This window comes from Epinephelus lanceolatus, chromosome 15, assembly GCF_041903045.1.
Source record: "Epinephelus lanceolatus isolate andai-2023 chromosome 15, ASM4190304v1, whole genome shotgun sequence".
NCBI lineage: Eukaryota > Metazoa > Chordata > Actinopteri > Perciformes > Serranidae > Epinephelus > Epinephelus lanceolatus.
In genome coordinates this window covers 22501675-22523601 of record NC_135748.1, presented here as the reverse complement: position 1 = coordinate 22523601, position 21927 = coordinate 22501675, and the positions used below count along the sequence as shown (strand labels likewise).

General features: G+C 40.2%; 1 protein-coding gene across 1 annotated transcript; it reads left to right on the top strand.

Annotated features, from left to right (window-relative positions):
- Positions 1-5177: 5177 nt before the first annotated feature.
- Positions 5178-20566, top strand: ivd (isovaleryl-CoA dehydrogenase). The gene is made up of 12 exons (XM_033641912.2): positions 5178-5448; positions 10249-10338; positions 10493-10544; positions 10815-10984; positions 11090-11183; positions 15778-15908; positions 16078-16174; positions 16360-16453; positions 17750-17831; positions 17994-18098; positions 18656-18728; positions 19774-20566. Exons 1-12 carry the CDS (start codon positions 5317-5319, stop codon positions 19905-19907), a joined length of 1254 nt encoding a protein of 417 aa, XP_033497803.1. The 5' UTR covers positions 5178-5316; the 3' UTR covers positions 19908-20566.
- The last annotated feature ends 1361 nt before the right edge of the window (positions 20567-21927 follow it).

Here is a 21927-nt window from a genome sequence, read left to right as displayed (position 1 = left end):
CTGACTGAAATTTAAACCAGTTGACGGGTTCAGTTTTGTGATAGACTCTCCTCTGTCTCGCGCTCATCTCCGACATTAACCCTAAAATAAAGTGTGACTGCACCTTTAAATCAATATGTGCTCAACACACATGAAATAAAACATGTTTTAGTTGCTGCACTGAAAAACATGCACACCTGCAGAAACCTCCCTTTAAAGCTTCAGTCTTCAAGCCTTCGAAATTACACATATGTTGGCATTTAATTAAAATAACTTTTATCTCTAATAAACTCTGACAGTGCGCGGAATTTCAAAATAAAATGCGGAATCTGGATATTCAAAAGACTACTTGTGAAATCTGGCGGCATAAGAGGAAGTTAAGAGTATTTGAAGTTATATTGTCGTGCCATTGTCATCCAGGAGGGGACGCTCCTGTGCGGATTTTTCACCTGACAGCTGTTGATGTGAGAGGAAACAATCAGCACTGAGAGGACAGATGGTGTGAAACTGGATGATGAATCACACTAACAGCCACCGTAGTGACTCAGCCATTATGAAATTAATACATTTACAAGTTAATACTTCCACTACCATCTGTATCATGTTTATGGATACACAACCAATCAAAAGTTTGGAATCGCTGATCAGATGTCTGAGAGGACGACGATTCAATAGTCTTGAATGGTCTTCAGTGCTTTTAGTATAAAAAATTAGGTTGTAAAAAGTTCTCTTTAAATATAGATGTTATGTTTGTGTGAAGGGTTTAGACAAATAAGAATAAGCAGCAGTGTTTTGCACAAGGACAGTGACGGACCCAGCTCATTTGGCGCCCTTGGCAAGCTTCCCCTGACACCCTCCACTATAAAATAAACAATTTAGCCAACAAACAATAATATCAAATATCAAACAAATGAAGCTTTGCCTTAGTTCAGGCAGGAAGTCATAAGGATTTAATGTCTTGCTTGGGCTCACTCTTATATATCTGGTGGGGGGGGGCCCGTGTTTTGGCACAGCATGCTGTTTGTCTATCCAGGGAGCACCTCAAGCACCAACCACGTGCGAGACGAGATTTGTCCTGACTGAATAAAAGAATATGATATGTGCAAATTTGCGAACTTCAACTTTTTCCTTGTTGGTGTGTGTAGGCTTCTGCACCTCAGATGGCTTAAGCGTGCGAACCAAATGCAGTACACTACAGTGGCTCAACTCAGGGGCAGTGTGGTTGCACTGTGTTCAAAGAAGAACTCATACTAAATAAAAAAATGGTCCCATTTACTATAGGCTAGATGCCACGAAAAATGCAAACCTATCTTCAACATGGTTTTCTTGTCTCGTCTCGTCTCGTCTTGTCTCGTTCGTCTCGTCTCGTCTCTTTCGTCTTTTCTGTTTTTGGTAAAATAGTCTGTAATCTGTAACCCAGCCAACATTTGTCTGTGGGGCCCATGTGGGTAGTAAATGGGCTGAAAATTGGGCCTTTAAGGGATTGTCAGTGGGTTCCATAATGGCCCCATGCCAATTGCCCACATGGGTGAGACCATTTTCGGCTCACCCACTTGGTACCCAGGTAGCTGTAGCATAACCCATGTGGGGGGGGGGGTTCTCATTTCCCTTGATATTTTTATCATATACAGGGTATGCAAAGATGATTGTTGGGTGACATGTATGTTGATGTTGTCTAACATCAAGTCTCTATTTGATCATGTGACAAGACGATACGACACAGGAGCTAGTTTAGGTGCAAAATCTGTCAAGACCGACAAGCGGAACACATTTTATGGCTTTTTATAAGCAGTTGCCATTGGTATGTGTATGCGCCTTACAACTAGTAACTTGCATGCACTAGGGTCCATCACAATAGCGTGCGCTGGGGCCCGTGGTAACTACCTAACACCACTGGTTCAACTAGACCGACAACAGAAAGGTCAGAACGAAACTATATGGCTAGAATTAAAGAAATCACCAGTCACTGTAAAAGAACGTGGGAACTTCCTGTTTCGGGGTCAAGTGCACAATAATACTTAGAACGAGCTGGAATGAATAGACGTGTTGCTTTAGCTGTTCTTCAAACTTTACAGTAGAAACAGAAGGTTAGTCTTGGGGTTGCACTGTTGGAATTGGATACGGGAACATCAGATGACCACAGACTGTAAAATTCACAGTCTGAACCAATTCAATATATCCACTAAGAGACTGCAGATGGCCCAAAGACAAAGAGATCCCCAACATATTTACAGCCCATTATCACTGTTATAGTTCAGTAATGGTTGAGGGTCACTTAGGCTTCAAAATCGAAGGATAATTCGGGAAAGATGCTTCAGACAGTGTTCTCCCCTGGCATGCACCACTGTGGGGATATCGACTAAACTGAAGTTTTGATCATTTAGATATTCTTCTTCTTTTGGGACCGAAACTCTTTCACCACATTTGGTGTCTGAATCATTTTGGTTTATCTCTGTTAAATTTGCCGTTATTAAAGGTTAAAGCTTTTAGGTTGTCTGCACCCACAGCCTTGGACAATCTGCTCTTAAGCTTCAAGACATGGTGACCCTGAATGAGTTTAAAACCACAGTGAAATCTGTTGAGGCCAGGCTGTCTGTGTGCAACTGTCTTATCTGGTCATTTTATGTTACTCAAATCTGTGTGTTTTGCAATATGATCACATCAGTTTTAACTGCTCTAGCTTATGTGCAGTACATGATAGGATATTCATTCAGTATCATTCCTTTTCTCCTTTTTTTGATTTGGTGGTTTTGTCTCAATTAGCCCCTCAGCGTGGAAGGAGAAAGCTGCTCGGCTTCATACAGTTGTCTCTGACATTCTCCCTGTTGATGTGCACCACCCTCAGCCACTGGCCCCCAGTGCCCTTCCCTCAGCAGGGGCCGACTGCCTGATGTCCTGCTTCTGCATGGATAGTGTTGTTAAATGTTGGTAGATGAATGATTTTAGTATCTAATCTTAAACAAATCTACGAAATCATTAAGATAAAGTAATAATTTTTTTGCAGTTTTAAATCTTTGAAAGTCCAAGTAACGTCCTTAGTGTCCTCACAATAATGTCTTCACTGTCCGTTCTCTCGTGTTTCAAGTCTCACTTCATGTCAGTAGTTTCCATGTGTACCCACGCTGGAAATCTTATTCGGTTTCTAATAGTTACTTTTTACTTTTCAGTTCCCAAATCAAGGAAACAAACGGGAACAGTCTGCACTTGTACAAAAAGACTTAATCGCCCACAAACACAGAATCACAAAAATACCAGCAGCTCACTAAAGATTTATCCGCAGCCAAGACAGAATATCATTCATGTCTTCTCCAATATGAACAAGCGAACACGCTTTCAGTGGAGGAAGAGTTCCAGATATGTCATCCCAAATACACACACACACACTTTCTTCTTCAAAATGATACAGAGAGAAATTTAGTCTTTGATACTTTGATGGATCAAAAGGCAGTCTTCTCTTCAAGTCTCACCTCAAAAGTTTTCCTTATCATTCCTCATCTCTTCATTCATGATCTGACCTTTTCCACCTCCATCCTCTTTTTTTACATTTATCTCACCTGCATGCACACATCCAGGCCCACATACTGTACATACACAGACACACATGTACATAATGAGTGCATGAGCATTTTTTTTCTTCTCTATCTCCATCAGTGACGTAGTTCTTCTTCCCTTTCCCTTGCCCTCTGGCCTCTTCTTCCTCTCTGTTGTAAGCTGAAGCTGCTGCTGTCATACTTAAATATGAGCAAATAAATCAAGAACAGAGGCACAATGACTGACACATTAAAGGAAGAATAAAAACACTGATAATACAGCCTGTGAAAGAGGATATGTATTTTAATGACTGAGGTAAATTAATGAGCTACATCAAGTAATAACAACTCTAAGGTGTGCTGAATTAACAGTCAGGTAATGCTGCCTTAGGGGCCTCAAAACTCCAGGGGTCACAAACGCTCAGGCTTAATCTTAAAGCAAGACTTCACCCACAAAATCATCATTGGTGTTTTGGTTAGTCATGCTGTGTTACTGTGACTTTGTGAGGAATTTTTTTGTTTTTGCACGCCTCCAAAAAAAAAAAAAAAAAGGCAAACATTTTAATTTACTGATTACTGGGGGACCACGTTTAACAACAGCAAAACTTAAACACATCATCCTTTTACAAATTCTCACACATTTAAAACTCAGCTGAAGGTTAAACTCTTCTATGCTCTCTTCAAAGCCAGACCCTAATACTAAGGTTTTTTTGTGAGAAGACATGTTTGGGAAGTATGAGCAGACAAATGAGACTTAGAGTTTGTAAATATTTGTTTTGATAAAGTTTTGCTGTTGCTGCAATTAATCAATAAATTAAAATGTTTGCTATTTTTTGTGGTGGCATGCAAAAAAAAAAAACCCAAAGTTTTCTTTACAAATTTAAGGTAACAGAGACTGTGACTATTTACAACTGATTTAGCAGGTGTGTTTTAATCTAATTTAAAAAAAAACATGAAAAAGAAAAAATAGTTTAGGCCTTTTTGTTTCAGTTTTGTACTTACGTGTTGCATATTTAGAAATTAATTTGGTCAAATTGGCACACATCAAGTCTGGGGCCAGGTGTACAGTTTTACACAGTAAATGGGAAGAACTGAGGGGCCAGCAGGACACTGGGGGACACCAGGCAGGTTATTCATGCCATGCACTCATGGGCAGACTACAAGACAGCGGTGACCCCACCACCTCTCTCACAACGAAGCAAGACACACAGACTGTTGGTGGTTTTGCATTTCTTTGTAGTTATGCATTCTTTTGTGGGTTTGTGTCTCTTTGACTTAATATTTTTGTCTTTTTTTGTTGTCTTGTGTCTTTTTGTGGTCATATTGAGTGCCATCCTCAACAGTATGAGTTAATTTGACATTTGACTTTTTGCAAGTGAGGGCCACAGGGCCCCCTGACACTTTGGGCCCCTGGACCTGTGCCCACTTGGCCCGGTCTATAATCCACACATGCACTAAGAGACACAAAACATTTTATGTCTCAATCAAATGTGAAATTAACTTTAAATATTAACTGGTGTGGTTGTATTTTCAACTGCCTTGCTGCCAGTTAGCAGATCTTCTGACATGCCCTCTCAGTCCAGCAGGTGGCGGTAATGCTCCAATACACTAGTTTACAAAGCGCCAATAAGCAGACAGAAGAAGAGGAAGCACCGCCTGTGTGAGTGACGTTTATGGTCCTGGTAAATAGTAGCAGAGTGAGACCTCTGACTTTGTTTCTGCTAAGGGGCAGCTAACCCAGAGTCTGACAGGGTGACAACTTTTGTTTTATTTCCCTCTTATAACCTGTCAGTCTGCAAGCAGCACCATGTTTGCCGTCAGAAACGCTCTTCGCCTCGGCTCCAGGCTGTCCATCCCCACGGTGGCGAGGAGAGGATGCGCCGGGGCTGCCATCCCAGTGGACGACGTGGTGAATGGACTCACCGAGGACCAGATACAGGTTAGCTAACGAGCAGCTCAAAGTTCACCTATCTGCGCACATAAGCAGAAAATGATTTAAAAAATAAAGGCTCACAGTCCCATGAAGCAAAGGTAAAGTGCGGTGTGGTTATTTAAGGTGCGCTTGACGTGATGACATAACGGCTAACAGGAGACCTTGGTGTTAGCCGACGAAGCTAAGCTAACCACTCTGCTAATAGATGTTTCGCACTCTGCATCTACATAATGTCAGTCCAGAACAATCTAGTTTACACATATTTAATTACTAAAGCAACTAACAGTAATAACTTCTCAATGAGCAGCGTTTTGGGCTTGAACAGCTTGATTTAGCACTGTTAGCCGTGCTAGCTAGCTCTACTGCTACCAGCTAATTCATCGTAATAAAAAGTTATTAAGTGTTGAAAAAAGGCTCATTGAATCGAGATTTATCAACTCAACACAAGGTGACACCAAGTCAGTGATACTTGGCACCAAGTCAAAGAGACTGGACACTGGCTGGGCGGAGGAGGGCAGAGGGTGGAGATCATATACAGGATTTGATTGGGTGAAAGTGGCTGTCCTCCTGCCCTGGTTGTTATGAAGCTGAATACTGTAAAGTGAGTTTTTTTGCATGACTGTGAAATACATCTTAGCATATTTACCTGTAACGTAAACAGCACTCAGTCTTCCATGCAGCCAGATGAAGAAGGGACATGGGAACTAAAGCTTTCCTGTTCAGCTGTCAGTCCTGTTATAACCCTGGGGAAAAAGGTTGGGATGTTGTGTAAATAAAAACAGAAGGCAGTGATTTGCAAATCCCCTTTAACCTGTATTCAGCTGAAACACGAGATATGCATACATATACATACATATATATATATATATATATATATATATATTAGGGGTGTAACGGTACACAAAAAACTCGGTTCAGTACGTACCGCGGTACACAAGTCACGGTTCGGTTTTTTTCGGTACAGTAATAAAAAAAATAGACAACTATTACATATCTTTTACTTATTGGTAACCTTATTAAAACATACCACCACAGCAGTTAACTCTTTTTACACAATTTTTGAATGAAACAAATATATATAAAATCCTGCTTTTTCACATTGTTTGAATGAAAATAGAAATATAAAAGTGAAAAATAAAATCCTGCTGTTTTTTTTAACACATTTTTTGAATGAAAAATATAAATATACATTTCTGCTTTAACAGTTTTACTCAGTTAAAATAAAAAGTATAGTGCAGCTGGTCAGCTTTAAAGCCTGCTCAGAGTCAGTTTTACTAGGAACTTACTTAGCTTTCCCACTTTGTTAAAGTGCAGTAAACAAAACATGCTTATATCTAAAGTGCAGCTTAAACAGTTTTAGTCAACTCCAATGGCGTTGGTTATTTCTTTAGCGCGATGGTCAGGAAAACGCTCTTTCTTTTTAAACGACGACAATATCATCACGTTCAAACTCGGGTGGTGTCGCTTTAGATGCGTTAGCATGTTAGACGTGTTTCCAAGTACATACCCGACCGCTGTTCTGCAGTGTCGGCACGCTGCTTTTGTCTTGTCAACTTGTTTATTTCCATCTTCGTATTTTACCCTGAAACCAAAGTGTTCCCAAACGGAGGACTTAAGGTTTGCGGGTGGGTCTTCAGGTTCGTCAGGCTCACTTGCCATGTTGTCAAAATGCTCTGAATTTAATGCCTGCAACACACTTCCTTCAAAGTTGGTACAGGGGCATGTCTACCACTGTGTTACATCACCTTTTCTTTTACACACTTTGGTAATGGAGGACACTAATTGTTGAAGTTTTGCTTTTGCTATGTGACTGCAGTTGCTCAACAGTCTGGGGTCTCCATTGCCATATGTTGTGCTGCACAGTGCACTAAACATTTTCAATAGGAGAGAGGTTTGGACTGCAGGCTGCCAGTCTAGCACCCACACTCCTTTACTTCAAAGCCACACTGTTGTAACACATGCAGAACGCTGCTTGGCATTATCTTGCTTGACTACGCAGGCACGTCCCTGTAAAAGACCTCGTCTGGATGGCAGCATATGTTGCTCTAAAACCTGTGTGTACCTTAAGTGTTTATGGTGACTTAACAAATACACCAACCTATGATGCCACGGGCACTGACACACCCCCATCACAAGTGCTGGCTTTTAAACTTTGTGCTGGTAACGGTCTAGATCAGTGGTTCCCAACTGGTCCAGCCACGGGGTCAAGATTTCTCTTTAGTCATTAGTTCAAGTTCCACACAGTTTAATATATTACGCAACATACTTGTATTTGTCTATGTTGTCAAAGTAGTTTGCTGTCTCTGATAAGTACCTGTCTGTTTGTCATTCATTTTACAGCAGGAAATGGCACTTCAAAATAAAACCTCTGTGCAGAAAATGTACTGTACTTCAAAATAAAGTGTGTATTTTTTTACAGACTTGACACAATTGTGAGTCACTTTTGGACCACGATCCACCAGTTGGGAACCACTGGTCTAGATGGTCGTATTCCTCTGTAGCTTGGAGTACATGACGTCTTTGATTTCCAAAAACAATTTGAAATGTGGACCTGTCAGACCACAGCACACTTCCCACTTTGTATCAGTCCATCTCAGATGAAAGAATATAAATGAACTTCAGGCGCTCATGTGTGGAGCAGGAATGAATGCACATGAATTGAGCTAAAAATCCTGTATTCAAAACTCGGCTACTTGCATTAAACCACCGACGAGTTTGAAGCCTAAGGTCTCAAGATTCAAGCAAACATTTCTCAGATGAGCTCAGGCCCTGAGAAGTCGGCAGCATTTCAGGATGTTGTTGATATATAGCTTTCACTTTGCATGGTTGAGTCTTAACTTGTATTTGTAGATGCAATAGTGTACTGTGTTTACCGACTATGGTTTTCCAGAGTGTTCTCAAGCCTATGTAGTGATATCCTTTTATACAATCATGTCAGTTTAATGCAGTGTCGCCTGAGGGGGTCGAAGATTCTCAGGCAATTAATGTTGGTTAATCTTGCCCTTTATGTGCAGAGATTTATCCACATTTTCTGAATCTTTTGAGGATCATAAGGATTGTAGATGGTGAAATCCCGAAACTCCTGGACTTTGAGATCCTGGACTGTTTGCCCTACACAGTTTTTCATAAAGCGACCGTCCGTGCTTGTGAACATCTGGCCTTTCGAGGATGTCCCTTTCACACCCAATAATGATACTTTTATCTGTTACCATTAACCTGTTTACCTCTGGAACGAGCCAAACGGGGGTTTTTGAGCATCCCACAACTTTCTCAGTCTTTCATTGCCCCTGTCCCAACTTTTTTGGAACATGTTGCAGGCATCAAATTCAGAATGAGTGAGCATTTACAATAAACAACATTGAATATCTTCTATCAGTACTGTATTCAACTGAATATAATGATAATAACTTTATTTGTAGAGCACTTTCCGAGCTGAAGTGCGTTCCAAGGGGCAGAAAATACAAAACAAAAGTGATACTAATAAAACACAAGCATCTGTGTACACCTACACCTACATATACACTTAAACACATGTATACCTGTAAGCATGCATACATATACACATGGCTGCAAATACACACACTCCCATACACACAATACGTCTATCAACTGTCAGCAAAGGCCAGCCAGTAAAAGTAAGTTTTTAGATGAGTTTTAAAAACGTGAACAGAGTCAGCTGATCCAATGCTCAGTGGGAGGCTGTTCCAAAGCCGAGGAGCAAGAACTGAAAAGGCTCGATCACCCTTTGTCTTTAACCTGGACTCTGGAACAGTTACAAGACCCAGACTAGCAGACCTGAGGGGCCTGTTTGGACAGTACAGTTTATGTTTGTGCCAGATTTAGTCATGCAGGCTAATTTTCACCTGCAGTCTCTGGCAGGTTGATGGTATGTGTATATAAGAGACTTTAAAATAACATACAAAAGCACAGACGCACATAAGCACAGATGAAAGTGGATTGATGACATGTCCATAGAAGGGCACATGACCACAGAGCAAGCATGCAACCATAGACAAAGCACATAGCAAGGCACATGAGCAAAAACAAGACATAAGCACTGTTAATAAAACAATGACCATAACCATATAACCACACACATTAAGAACGTACTACATGAAACACAACATAGACCAAAGCACAACCACAAACCACAAACAAACACACAGGAGCACAAAGCAAAGCACATAAGCAAGGACGACAGCGCACGAGTACAATTAGCAAGACAGTGACATCACCATAAAACCAAAGCACATTAAGGTACCATTCAAAAGCACATAAGCCTTAACATACAGTGAGAAAACGATCATGACAATGTGTTTTCATGATCTGAATCATCAGTGTGAGAAGCTCAGTTATATACTCCAGTGCCAGATCATTGAGAGCCTTGTGATAAAATAACTATAAAATGGATTCTGAAAGAGACAGGAAGCCAATGTAGGGAAGTCTAGCTGCTGAATTCTGAACGATTTGGACCTGATGTATAGCTCAAGTGCATAGGCAGGTCAACAAGGCATTACAGTAATCAAGACAGGAGGACATAAGAGCATGTATTATTGTCTCTGTGTTATTGAAGGACAGAAATGACCTACATTTGAAGATATTCCTCAGCTGGTAGAAACAAGACTGGACTACATTCTTTATATGATGCCCCAGGATCAAATTACTGTCCAGAAGAACACCCAGATTTTATGGTGTCGAAAAAGATTTCTGTTTTTATTTGTGTTTCACACAGCACCTAAACTTCTTTGGAATCAAGGTTATGATAAAATAATGACATTTATTGTTCATGTTGTCTCTTTTGCACAGCTCAGACAGACGATTCGTAAGTTCTGTGCAGAGAAGCTTGCGCCTTACGCTGACGAGATTGACAAGACAAATGAATTCCCAGGAATGCGGGTGAGTTAAAACACTCCATTGCACACAGTGCCTGTAGTTTCTTGAGTTGAATAGTTCATAAAGTTGTGGTATTGTCATGAACGTAATGCAACGGTGCACCATATCTAGTGCAGGATTTCTGCCTTGGTAAGTTCTTGTGTTTTCTCTCCATCAGACTTTTTGGAAAGAAATGGGGGAGATGGGATTCCTTGGGATGACTGCTCCAGGTAAGACCACTGGAGTAAAGTTAAGAAGTAGCTGCCAGAGGTGAGACCAGGTCAGTTTTTTCAAGTCCAATTGAAGTCACAAGTTGGGTTGCAAGCCTTTTTGATTTTCTCAAGTCCAACTTAAAGTCATCAAACCTGTGCATTGAGTCTGACACAAGTCCAAGTCATGTGACTCAAGTTCACACCTCTGGTAGCTGCATCACATCTTCTCATAGGAAACTGGTCCTCTTAGTGTTTTAAAGTTGATTTACTCTGTACATGTCTTTCCAGAGGAGTATGGGGGCACAGGATTGGGCTACCTTGACCATGTCATTGTAATGGAGGAAATGTCACGGGTGTCTGCAGCCATTGCTCTCAGTTACGGCGCCCACTCTAACCTATGCGTCAACCAGATGGTACGCCACGGCAACGAAAAACAGAAGGAGAAGTACTTGCCAAAGGTCAGGACCAAAACAGCTCATGCTCTGCATTATAAACTGTCTGAAAAATACAAAACTAAAATAGATTCAATTCTTTATTCTCATCTTGGTTTTTCCTGTTGCCAGTTGATGACAGGAGAGCACGTAGGAGCCCTGGCCATGAGTGAACCCAATGCTGGCTCTGATGTCGTATCAATGAAACTCAGAGCCAAGAAGGAAGGTGGGACACCCTCTGCATTAGTTTTAAGTTATCCTGTATTTTGCTTGTTGTCTTTACTTCTATTGATATTAGTAGTTTATACTAGTTTATATTAGTAGTTTATACTTTTTTCCTTTTTATCAGTACGTATTCATGCCTTTGTGCAGCTGCAGCACCTGATGCCTATCTTGTCTTTTAGTTCATATATTTATACTCATACATAGATACACTACAGGACTACCTTCTAAAGTATATCACCATCAAATATTGCTAGATATGCTGTTTTGTTGCAGATCATGAATTAGTCATTTCTCGGGCTTTATACTGACTCAGGGTTTGACAAAAACGGTGTTGGTTTTTAGCCCTTTCCACATTGAATATTACACTTAAAGTGACTCCAGCTCAGCAGGGTGGTGTGTGTGGTGGATGGCCAGTGACTATATGGAGAGAGATCTGCAATTTTCAAGACGGCAGCAAAGAAAAAAGTTACAACCTGTTAATGATTTAGTTCTGTGAGGCCACAGACTTAATCTCTGACAGATAGAGTGTTGTGTGTTGTGTGTGTATTTAATTTACAGGTCCAGTGTGTAGGAAGCAGGGGGATATGTTGGCAGAAATTGAATATAATAAGTATGTTTTCTTTAGTGTATATTCACCTGAAAATAAGAATCATTGTGTTTTCGTTACCTTTGATTAAGCTGTCAATATCTACATGAGCAAGTCCTTGTTTATGGAGATTGCCATGTTGCACCACCATGTTACTACAGTAGCCCAAAATACAAACGAAACACTGGCTCAAGGTTGTGCTATTAATGTTTTTGCATCAGCCACAGCAGTTCGAAGCTCCTCTGCGACAAGCAGCATGGGAAAAACACAGATTTTTTTTAACATGAAACTGCTGTATTCTGTGTTTTTACTGGTTTCAATCACCTGGTCCATTTGTTTTGGAGAGGAATAGACCTCTGTGGATAATTCATCTCCCAGTAAAAATCTCCTGAACCTTCTGGATCTTAAGTTTTAAGAGACAAAAGGTGAGCACACATTAGCAGGTGCTGGGCTAACGGCCCATCTGTGATGTGCCAAATAGTGTAGAAGAAACACTGATTTGTAACGTGAAACTGCTTTATTCAGTGTTTTTATTGGTGTGTGAGTTTGTTTTGGAGAGGAGGAAAGTTCTGCGGATAATTTGCTCACATTAAAAAACTTCCTGGATGTCTTAATCCGGGGCTGTTGCCTGTCTTCAAATTGCCAAACAGCATTGGAGAAACACTAAAACCTCTGCAGATAGTTCAGGTCCTGGTAAAAACCTCCTGAACAATGAACATTGAAGTAGTTCTAACTTGAGAAGTTTCAACTGGTTGCGATCCTTACTGCTAGACACCACTAAATCCCCTGGTTGTTACACACTGTTCCTTTAACACCATCTCATGTCACATCACTTCTCTATCAAGCTATGTAGCCTGATAAGAGAACTATGTAGGGTGCTCATTTGGCAGCTTGATAGAGGGTTCAGAGACAGAGGAAAAACTTCGCCTCTTACACAGCATGCATAGAGTTAATACCTTTAGAGTTGCCACATTTTGATTATTTCCTCTTTTTTCTTTCATTGGCTTTTACTCTGTTGTTTGGAGCATTATTTTCTCAGTTAATAAACTGCAGTGTAGTAAAGTGTAGTGCCTGTACACAGCTACAGTAAGATCTCTAGTGGTGGGTTTAAACATTTTACAGGTTTTTGAACTGCACAGTGGCAAAAGGATAAGAAGTAGTTTTGGCTGATTGTGCTCAGAAGAGATCAGCACTTTTATTTTTTCCAAAGGTTCAGTGATTTCCACACACTGCTGTACTAGGAGTACACCGACCATGAGCCAAACCAGCAAAGGGTAAAAATGGCTTAAAGCACCCAAAAAAACAATCAAAGCCACTAAACAAACACTTCAGACACATTAAAGTGACAATGTGAAAGAGGTCACTCACTGATGAGCCTACAGAGAATTACCATCTGAATCTGCTGCTCTCCTCGGGTTTATGGAGCTTTACAGTGAGTTACAGCTCATTGTTTATCTGTGGGATCCACAGCTTTACTGTTTTGGTTCACTCTTACAGTTTACAGCAGTTTACACTCCTTGCTCGGCACCAAACAACAGACACACACCGTTAGAGACTCGCTGGTGAACCCAGTGGAGTATTTATCAGCTATAGAGCCAGATGTTTCCAGTTGATAGAGACTTAAAACAGAGCTGAAAGAGTCAGTATTATTGGTCATATGTTCACCATGTGGTCAAAATACAACTTCAAATGAATGCTTAAAATGCTCTGTAACTACTGGATGTATAAATAAGTAAGTGTTGACTTAAAGGAAATGGCCACTTTAGAATGAAAATACAGACAGTACTAACTCACTCTCATGCCGACAAGAAGTCCAGTGTAGTTTTTTAATCCACAAAACTCGTTCGGGGTATCCGAGGATAACAGCTAGCCGAATTTTTCCATACACTTGAAGTGCATGGAACCCACGTCCAAAATCATTTTGAATATGTAATAAAACTCTGCTAATGCATTTCAAAAACGTCAGAACGGCTTGTCCGTCGTAATCCAAGTGCCCTGAAGCCACAGCATGCAAAATTGACTTGAAAAGACATAATGTACTCCACTTTTATAGCATCATTTCTCACCGTGGTCAGTTAGCCTGCAACTTGCGAGACTTGAGAACAAGAACGTCTCTGAACTTTCTCGAGTTTCGCGCGAGTTGCCATGTAAACACAGCACGCCTGCAGTTCCATGCACTTCAAGTATATGGAAAAATCTGGCTAGCTGTTATCCTCCGATACCCTGAACGAGTTTTGTGGACTAGAAACTACACTGGACTTCTTGTCGGCATGAGGGTTAGTAAGTACTGTCTGTATTTTCATTCTAAAGTGGTCATTTCCTTTAAGAGATGATGATATGTCAGTATTGTGTTCATGACTTGTTTCTGCTGCCCCCAAGTGGCCAAAAAATCTGTTACTGCCAGTCACCCCCTCTGGCAGTGAGAGTAGTTTCACAGACACTGGCTATGTTTACATGTAGGCTAATATTCCACTATTATTCTGAATAGAACGATATTGTGAATCTGATGTGGGTCATGTAAACATCTTATTCTGTGTAGATTTTCCGAATTAGGCTTCTTTCTGACCTTAGCATTCCTATAAAGACGTGGGATGTGTCGATATTATTCAGGTTTTATGAGCATTCTTTATACATGTATACAGCGCATTTGGAATATGCATCTCATTTGGGGTTTTTATTGTAGCTTGCAACACGCAGCCTCTTTCCTGTTAACTGTCAGCTCTGTGCGTTGTCATAGATGTGTTCTACACAAACCAGTTGGCCAGCTATTTGCAAGCCTGGAGTAGAGATACATGCCCAAAAGACAAGCCCACATTTCTGATTGGAAGAAGAAAAAACACCTACTTTTAAACATGATGAAAGACTTGGACGTTAACAGGTTTTTGGATGTGTGTAAATATCACAACACTGACTTTTCAAAAGTAACCCAAGAGGGAGGCTGTTTTTGCATGGTTCAACATGTCCAAAAATCCTGTTATGATGCAAAGAAGCAAAATTACCAGCAGCTCCAGCGGTTCCACTGTAAACAACAACATGTTAGGTCATGTTAATTGGAGAATGCACAGCTGCATGTTAGCAGGAATATCAGTGGAAAATTCATTTTCATTCGCCATGTTAACAGCTTAGTAGGAATATTGTCTTATTTGGAATAAGGGCAAAAACTGGAATATTTTGTCCTTGTAAACGTAGTCACCATTGACGCATGCTTATGATTTATGCCTGCAGAGGAGCTTGCCACATTTCCCTCACCCCCAGGAGCGTTCTCTTTAAGTCTTTTTTTTTTTTTAATCTTCCACCATGCTCCTAGCTGCCGCACCGATACTCTGGTCTTTTCCCCCTTCCTTTCCCCTTTTCCTCTGGCTCACAAAAAACACGTCACTTCCAGCCAGCACAGGAAAGTCACCACAGACAACTCCGGTATACTGCAAAATAAAGAGAGCTTTCCCCGGCCGCGGTAGGCTTATTCGGCATAGTGTAAACTCACACTATCGCACTTCAGTTCAAGAGGCAAAAAGGTGTGAAGAGAGAAGGCACGCAGTGTTTCTCAAATAACCAATTATATAAAAGCAGAAAATTTAAAGTTACACATGTTCACAGAGGTGGAAATATAATTATGTGCTTTCACAGATGCACCGCTAAGTGAGTGTGTGAGTGAGTGAGACTTGTCAGAGTGCCATCAGCTGAAGGATGTGATGGTTAGGTGGCTGCACCTTCCTTCATGCCTTGTAAAACCTGAGTTATACTGTTGAGTGTAGGTTTAATGGTGGAGTATTTGTGCATGTTTGTACTGGTTTAAACGGACATATTTCCATAATGAGAGAATTTATTGTTGGGCTGTGGCTTATGAGTTTTTATGAGAAGGTAACTATTAACTAACCATAATCACAGGGCTGCACACACACGTCCCTGTTAACCTATAAACATTTAAAGATTTCAAGTAGCTGTAAAATATAAATTCTGTTTTAGTTCCACTTCATTTATATTTTGGGTTTGTGTGTTTTTTCCACAGGTGACCACTATGTTCTGAATGGCAACAAGTTCTGGATCACAAACGGGCCAGACGCAGATGTCCTTATAGTTTATGCAAAGACAGACCCAGAGGCCCATCAGAGAGGCATCACAGCTTTCATTGTCGAAAAGGTAAATCTACTCAAGTGAAGTTGTGTTCTTCTATTTTGTCAAATGAATATATATATATATATATATATATATATATATATATATATATATATATATATATATATAATATAAATTCGACACAATGATGTAAAAGAATTAACAGAAGTCTGTGCACGTGTGTATTCTGTAGGGCATGCCTGGATTCTCTACAGCACAGAAGCTCGACAAACTGGGCATGAGGGGCTCCAACACCTGCGAGCTGATCTTTGAAGACTGCAAAATCCCAGGTGTGTGTTTAAGCTTATGTTCACCTGTCTAAAACAGGAGAACTACAGATCTGTTCTTTTTTTCCTCTCTTTATTGGCTTATTTTTTGCGTGTGTGCTGAGTTACCCTTCAGTCTGATTCTCTCTTTATCGTATAGATTTTTGATTTGATTTGGTTTTTGATTTGTGGAATTTTTTTGTTTGCAGCTGAGAATGTCCTTGGTCCATTGAACAAAGGTGTTTATGTGATGATGAGCGGCTTAGACTTGGAGAGGCTGGTGCTTTCATCAGGACCTATTGGGTAAGTTCATACCAGGAAAAAAAAAGCTTATATTATGAACTGTTTGAAAAACGGGAATGTTACTTATGCTGAAAACACACCAAGCAGCAGCAAAGTGCAGCTCGTGCATGTTCATGTGTTTCAGGCAGGAAGAAATTCTGTGTAACACATGTCACAGGACTCTGTTAAGTGATTGGCTGCAGATATTCTCTGGCCACAATGTGCCACTAAAAGTTAAACTGTCCCCAGCTTTTTTGGGTCATTCTTTGCGACTTGTATTGAAATGTAATGTAACTGTAATTGTATACTGCAAAATGGGCGTCATCTTTGTGTTCTCCAGCATATTTGTAACACATTAAGCTTCTGTTTTGCTCAGTGCTGTCTGTTATTTGCCTGAATCACTTATCAGTCTGACCTTTGGATTTGAATATAAGATGAGATGAGATAAAATATTGATCCTCAGAGGGTAAATTTAGTTCTTGCAGCATCACAAGGACACAAATAAACACAGATTAATGAATAATAAATAAATTAAAGATAAATAATAAGAGGTATATAAAACAAAAATTAGAATAGAAGTAAAAGTAGTGACTACACGAGCAATTAAAGACAAAAATTATGAGGTAAAAATGACAGTGATGTGATTAATAGACACAGTATAAGTAAACAGTGTTTACTGCACTTTGTGTTTGTCTGTATTAATAAAGAATTAAACGTTAACATAAAGCTATACAGACTGACAGGTAACTCATTGATTGGGCAGTTTTTGAGATTGTCATCCTACATCAATTCCAAAAATTCCAGTGACTGACAGAAGTTTAAGCAGCTCCTTAATGTTTCTGATGTGCATATTTATGCTCGCTCATTATTAGTATTATTAGACTGCAAACCGGCAGCATGTTATGAATAATGACTAACAGGTAGAGACAGGGCGACAGGAAATGATTCAAGGCTCATTACTGTGGGAACACTGTCACACACTTTTTAATGGACTTAATGAACTGACAAAGAACAGAGTTGGACACAGACACAGAAGTTTTAACAGCTTTTTAATCAGGGAGAATACCCACGCTAACATGCACATGTGTTACCACGGTCACTGGATGAATTGCATAAATAGGTCATATACTTTACTTAATACAAATCAATTTTAAGTTAGCTTCCTGAACACATTTCACACTCAGCAGATGGATTTTTTTTAGTAGTTTAGCTTTAAAATCATGCTCAAATCTCATATCTGCTTTTGTGAAATCCTGTGGTTGGTTTGTTTGCTGTCATACCACAAATTGTCATTACTAAATCATCATTACTTTTCAGCATCATGCAGGCAGTTTTGGACTACGCCATTCCCTACCTGCACGTCAGAGAAGCTTTCGGACAGAAGATCGGACACTTTCAGGTTCAGTCTCTACTTTTTAAAAAATAAATAAATAAATAAATCGCAGTAAATATTCTCTGTAAAATGTGATATCTCTGGTGTGAAGCCGGCAGCTATAGAATTTAAAACTGTGATGTGACTTGAGTGAAATTAACATAATGCTCTATGTTAATCTGTGTGCAGCTGATGCAAGGCAAGATGGCTGACATGTACACCAGGCTGAGCTCCTGTAGGCAGTATGTGTACAACGTCGCCCGGGCCTGTGACAAAGGACACTTCAGTGGAATGGTGAGAGGGTGTTTTTGTGTAGTGCTGCAGCACCCTGTTAAGAGGACGTGTATTTTTTTGCAACAAAAGTTGCACTTAAATCGGGGACATTTAAAATATGTTTGGAGTGGACATCAATGCATCTCTGGAAATGTTTCTTTTTTTAAACCTTCTGATGAGGATTTTTCCTGTACTGCATTGTTGATTTAGAATCTGTAATTTATTTAAATGGATCTCCTTGAATGGTGTTAAATTCAGTGCATATAGACCGGACATCTTGAAATGGTGTGTTTAACAGGTTTAATGCCAACACAGTACACTACATATCATTTGCGATATGTGAAGCCATAAACTCAGGTGTGTTAGTATGGACGGAGATAATTTGTGAGACAGTGCCATAACACTTGTGTGTGCGGAGATTGTTTTTATTTTACAACCCTGTTTTTACAATGAAAACATATTAGCGTGAGAGTAGCATAAGTCAGCATCTTATTTAAGTTTTTCTTAAACTGTACTGTGAAAGTTGTTTTTCCTTCCACTGCACACAGTGACTGTGTTGACTTGCGTTGTCATTGCAGGACTGTGCTGGAGTGATCCTGTATTGTGCGGAAAACGCAACTCAGGTTGCTCTGGATGGCATTCAGTGTTTGGGTAAGTGACAAGAAACTGAGTGACTCAAATGAAAACCAAAACCTTTAAATAAAAGCTGTATAGCTAGGAATTTATTCATTTCAGTCACAAGAATTTATTTTATGGACAAAAAACATTACTGATGCAACATATAGAGATTAGATTCAGATTAAGATGTATCAGGACTACTGACCTCTTATGTGGTTGATGTGATGACCTCCCTGCTTCGCCGTCATCACTTGATTCTGGATGGAGTCTTGTTGCTGATGTGAAGCTGGTTTGATGTTGACATTGAGGAGCTGGAAGCAGGGCTTGACAGGTGCAGCTCATTTGTTTAATAAATAGCACACTGACTATGAGTGGCTGCAGTGAAGATACAAGAGATGAGGGTTACGCGACTGCTTAGTATGAACATAGAAGGAGTTACCTCTTCAATTATAAACCTGTAGGTTCATATACATTATTATTTTCTATAGAGAAGTGGTAATAAACTATATGTAGTATGAATTGATTGAAGCCAAGAGTTGCAGCTTAGTGAGGATAGTAAAATAATCCTCCTGTGCAATGATGCAGTTGGTGGGTGTAGTTTAGTTAGACAGAAAATTTTGAGCACCACAAGCTGAGTGTCATCTAGCGTCATTATATTGGAGAGAAGCTGATATCTCCAACACTCACACCAAAACAATCTAGACTGATAAATATCACTACAAGTAAGAGGAACAATACATATTTCCAATTTGGGGGTGAACTGTAGTTTTAAGGTGTAGAGGAGAAAGGATGGAGCAGTTTTCCTGATGTAACTCCTTATATGTTTTATTTTAATGAAAATGTTTGACAGACACGAATCGCTTTCTGGACACGTTACATTTTTTCAGCCTCCAATTTGCATGCTTTTAAAGAATCTGCCTCTTTGTGTTGATGTGATCTATTACCTGTTGACATTTTCACCTCATGCTGAGCTTTGATTAAACATGGACTCGTTCAGCTTGCATTTTATTTCTGCACTCTAAAGCAACATGCTCCATCACCACACACTAACTTTAATTCACGTGCCACTCGTCAACAGGTGGAAACGGCTACATCAACGACTACCCCATGGGCCGATACTTGCGTGACGCTAAGCTGTATGAAATCGGCGCAGGCACAAGTGAAGTTCGCCGGCTCATTATCGGACGAGCCTTCAACGCCATGTACAAATGAACACAAGTGAGGAATGGCAGTCTCTAAAAGACTGTACGAGTGGTTTGCCGTGGATGAACACAGTTACTCACACCACCCAGGGCCTTACTATATGACATGTTGCTGCTGTTTGAGAGATGTTATTGGATCATGACAAGGTCCAGAGTAGTTGTCACAACAGATTTTAATTGATATATTTGTATAACATACATGAAATCAGTCAGAGTTGACAGTGATGTGTTGGAAGGTGGCTGGTAAGAGACAAATAAAATGTTGATTCTGGACCGTATAACCACTGAAATGCCAATAAAAGCAGTAAAATTATAAGTATTTAACCTTGTGAAAATGTTGTATGTTCATTGTGTTATAGTTTATTGAGCCCCCTCGGCAGGTTGAACACTTGGTGTCTTTAACACTCCAAAAGTGCTGCTGCTTCTGTTTCTCCATCAGTAAACCATGTTGGTATTTCAGGGTTATAGGCAGGGTTGTGTAGCATTAGAAAACAGTTTGTCCACTTTGGAAAGCAAACATATTCCACTGTTGTAAACTGTTTGTACAGTCCAACTGTAGAAACCCTCCGAAAGATTTGTCTTCTAATTGTAGATGTACAGTGTGACAATGTATGAAATAATGTAGTTTTGTTTGCCATGAATAAATAAAATCTTTTTTTTATGTCTTGACTTGAGTTGTGTCAGTTCACTAAAGGATCGCATTTAGAAAAACACCGTAAAGGACACATACATGTTTCTGTAGTCCCTCTGCACCCGCTGAACACAGAGCGCCTTGTTTCCCAGAGAAGCCAAAGGGGAGACAGTAGTCAGACAATGATTGAACTATCCCAGTGCTTTTGAATAATACATGTTTCAGGGCGGATTTTCCCTTCACAGGAAATAAGACAACATTATTGTCTCTAACGCAGAGCGGTAACTGGACTGGAATGAGATGATGTTAGTAAGAAATCACATTAAAGATTTATCCTGTAAGAACATATCCTAAAAATCCATGAGACATGGATGTTGGAAATATTAGAGTGAAAAACAACCTTTCATATGTGATGTGAGCACAGAGACTGTCTTGAATCAACTGAGGAAGTGACTAATATTTAAGGAAACAATGTTCAGTGGTGGAGGAAGTATTGAGATCATTTAGGGACCATGCCGCAACAATATGATGATATCATTTAAATGTTTATTGTAACTCAGGAGGTGTTGAGGATGGTGAATGCATTTAAGTGAGGGTGAAGGTGAAAGAGTGATGTCTTCTGTTAGGTTGATCTGGGAGGATGTGCTGGAGATCAGGCAGAGGGAGACTCAGTGTGGGGGTTCTGTCTCAGCCGTTTTACTGCCCGAGATGATTACAGGCCCCCGAGATGGTACCTAGAATGAGACATGGGAGAGGTGTGCACCAGATTGAATAAGAAAAGATGCAGGGAGAAGGGAAGAGAGGATGAGGGAATGCTGGTAGGGATGAGGTAGGGACGATGATGGATGAAGGGAAGGGAAAGGGAGGGTGGGTCGAGAAAGCAGGATGGGTTGAGTAGGGCCAGGGCCAAGTAGGCTTGGCCCTGGTCCCGAACCTAAGTTAACAAATGAACTTCATTAATGGTAACAGTTATGCACAGAGCATCTTAGGCCTTAAAAGAGCATCTAAGGTGAAAACTGTTAAGAGCAGAGAGGAGGACTTTTGAGAAGCTTAGGAGTTTCTTAATAAGAGGAGAAAATGGTGGAAACAGAAAGAGGCTGGAGAAATATTCTCCAAACTCTGGATGACAGTGAGTAAATGAAATGCTACAGATTAGATCATGCAGGAATTATGTTTGTGGTCGAACTCATTAGGGATATGCACATATTTCCCACCCAATGAAATAGCGCCGTAACGGCAGAAACAAAATGATCACAACACTAAGATATTTGGAAAACAGGAAAAATGCAACAATGCAGCAGTGATCACACAGAAATGACAACACTTCCAGTCTCATATTGTGATGCAGTTCACTTCATCTCCACTGGGTGTCCACACCATGTAGACTCACAAAAGAGTG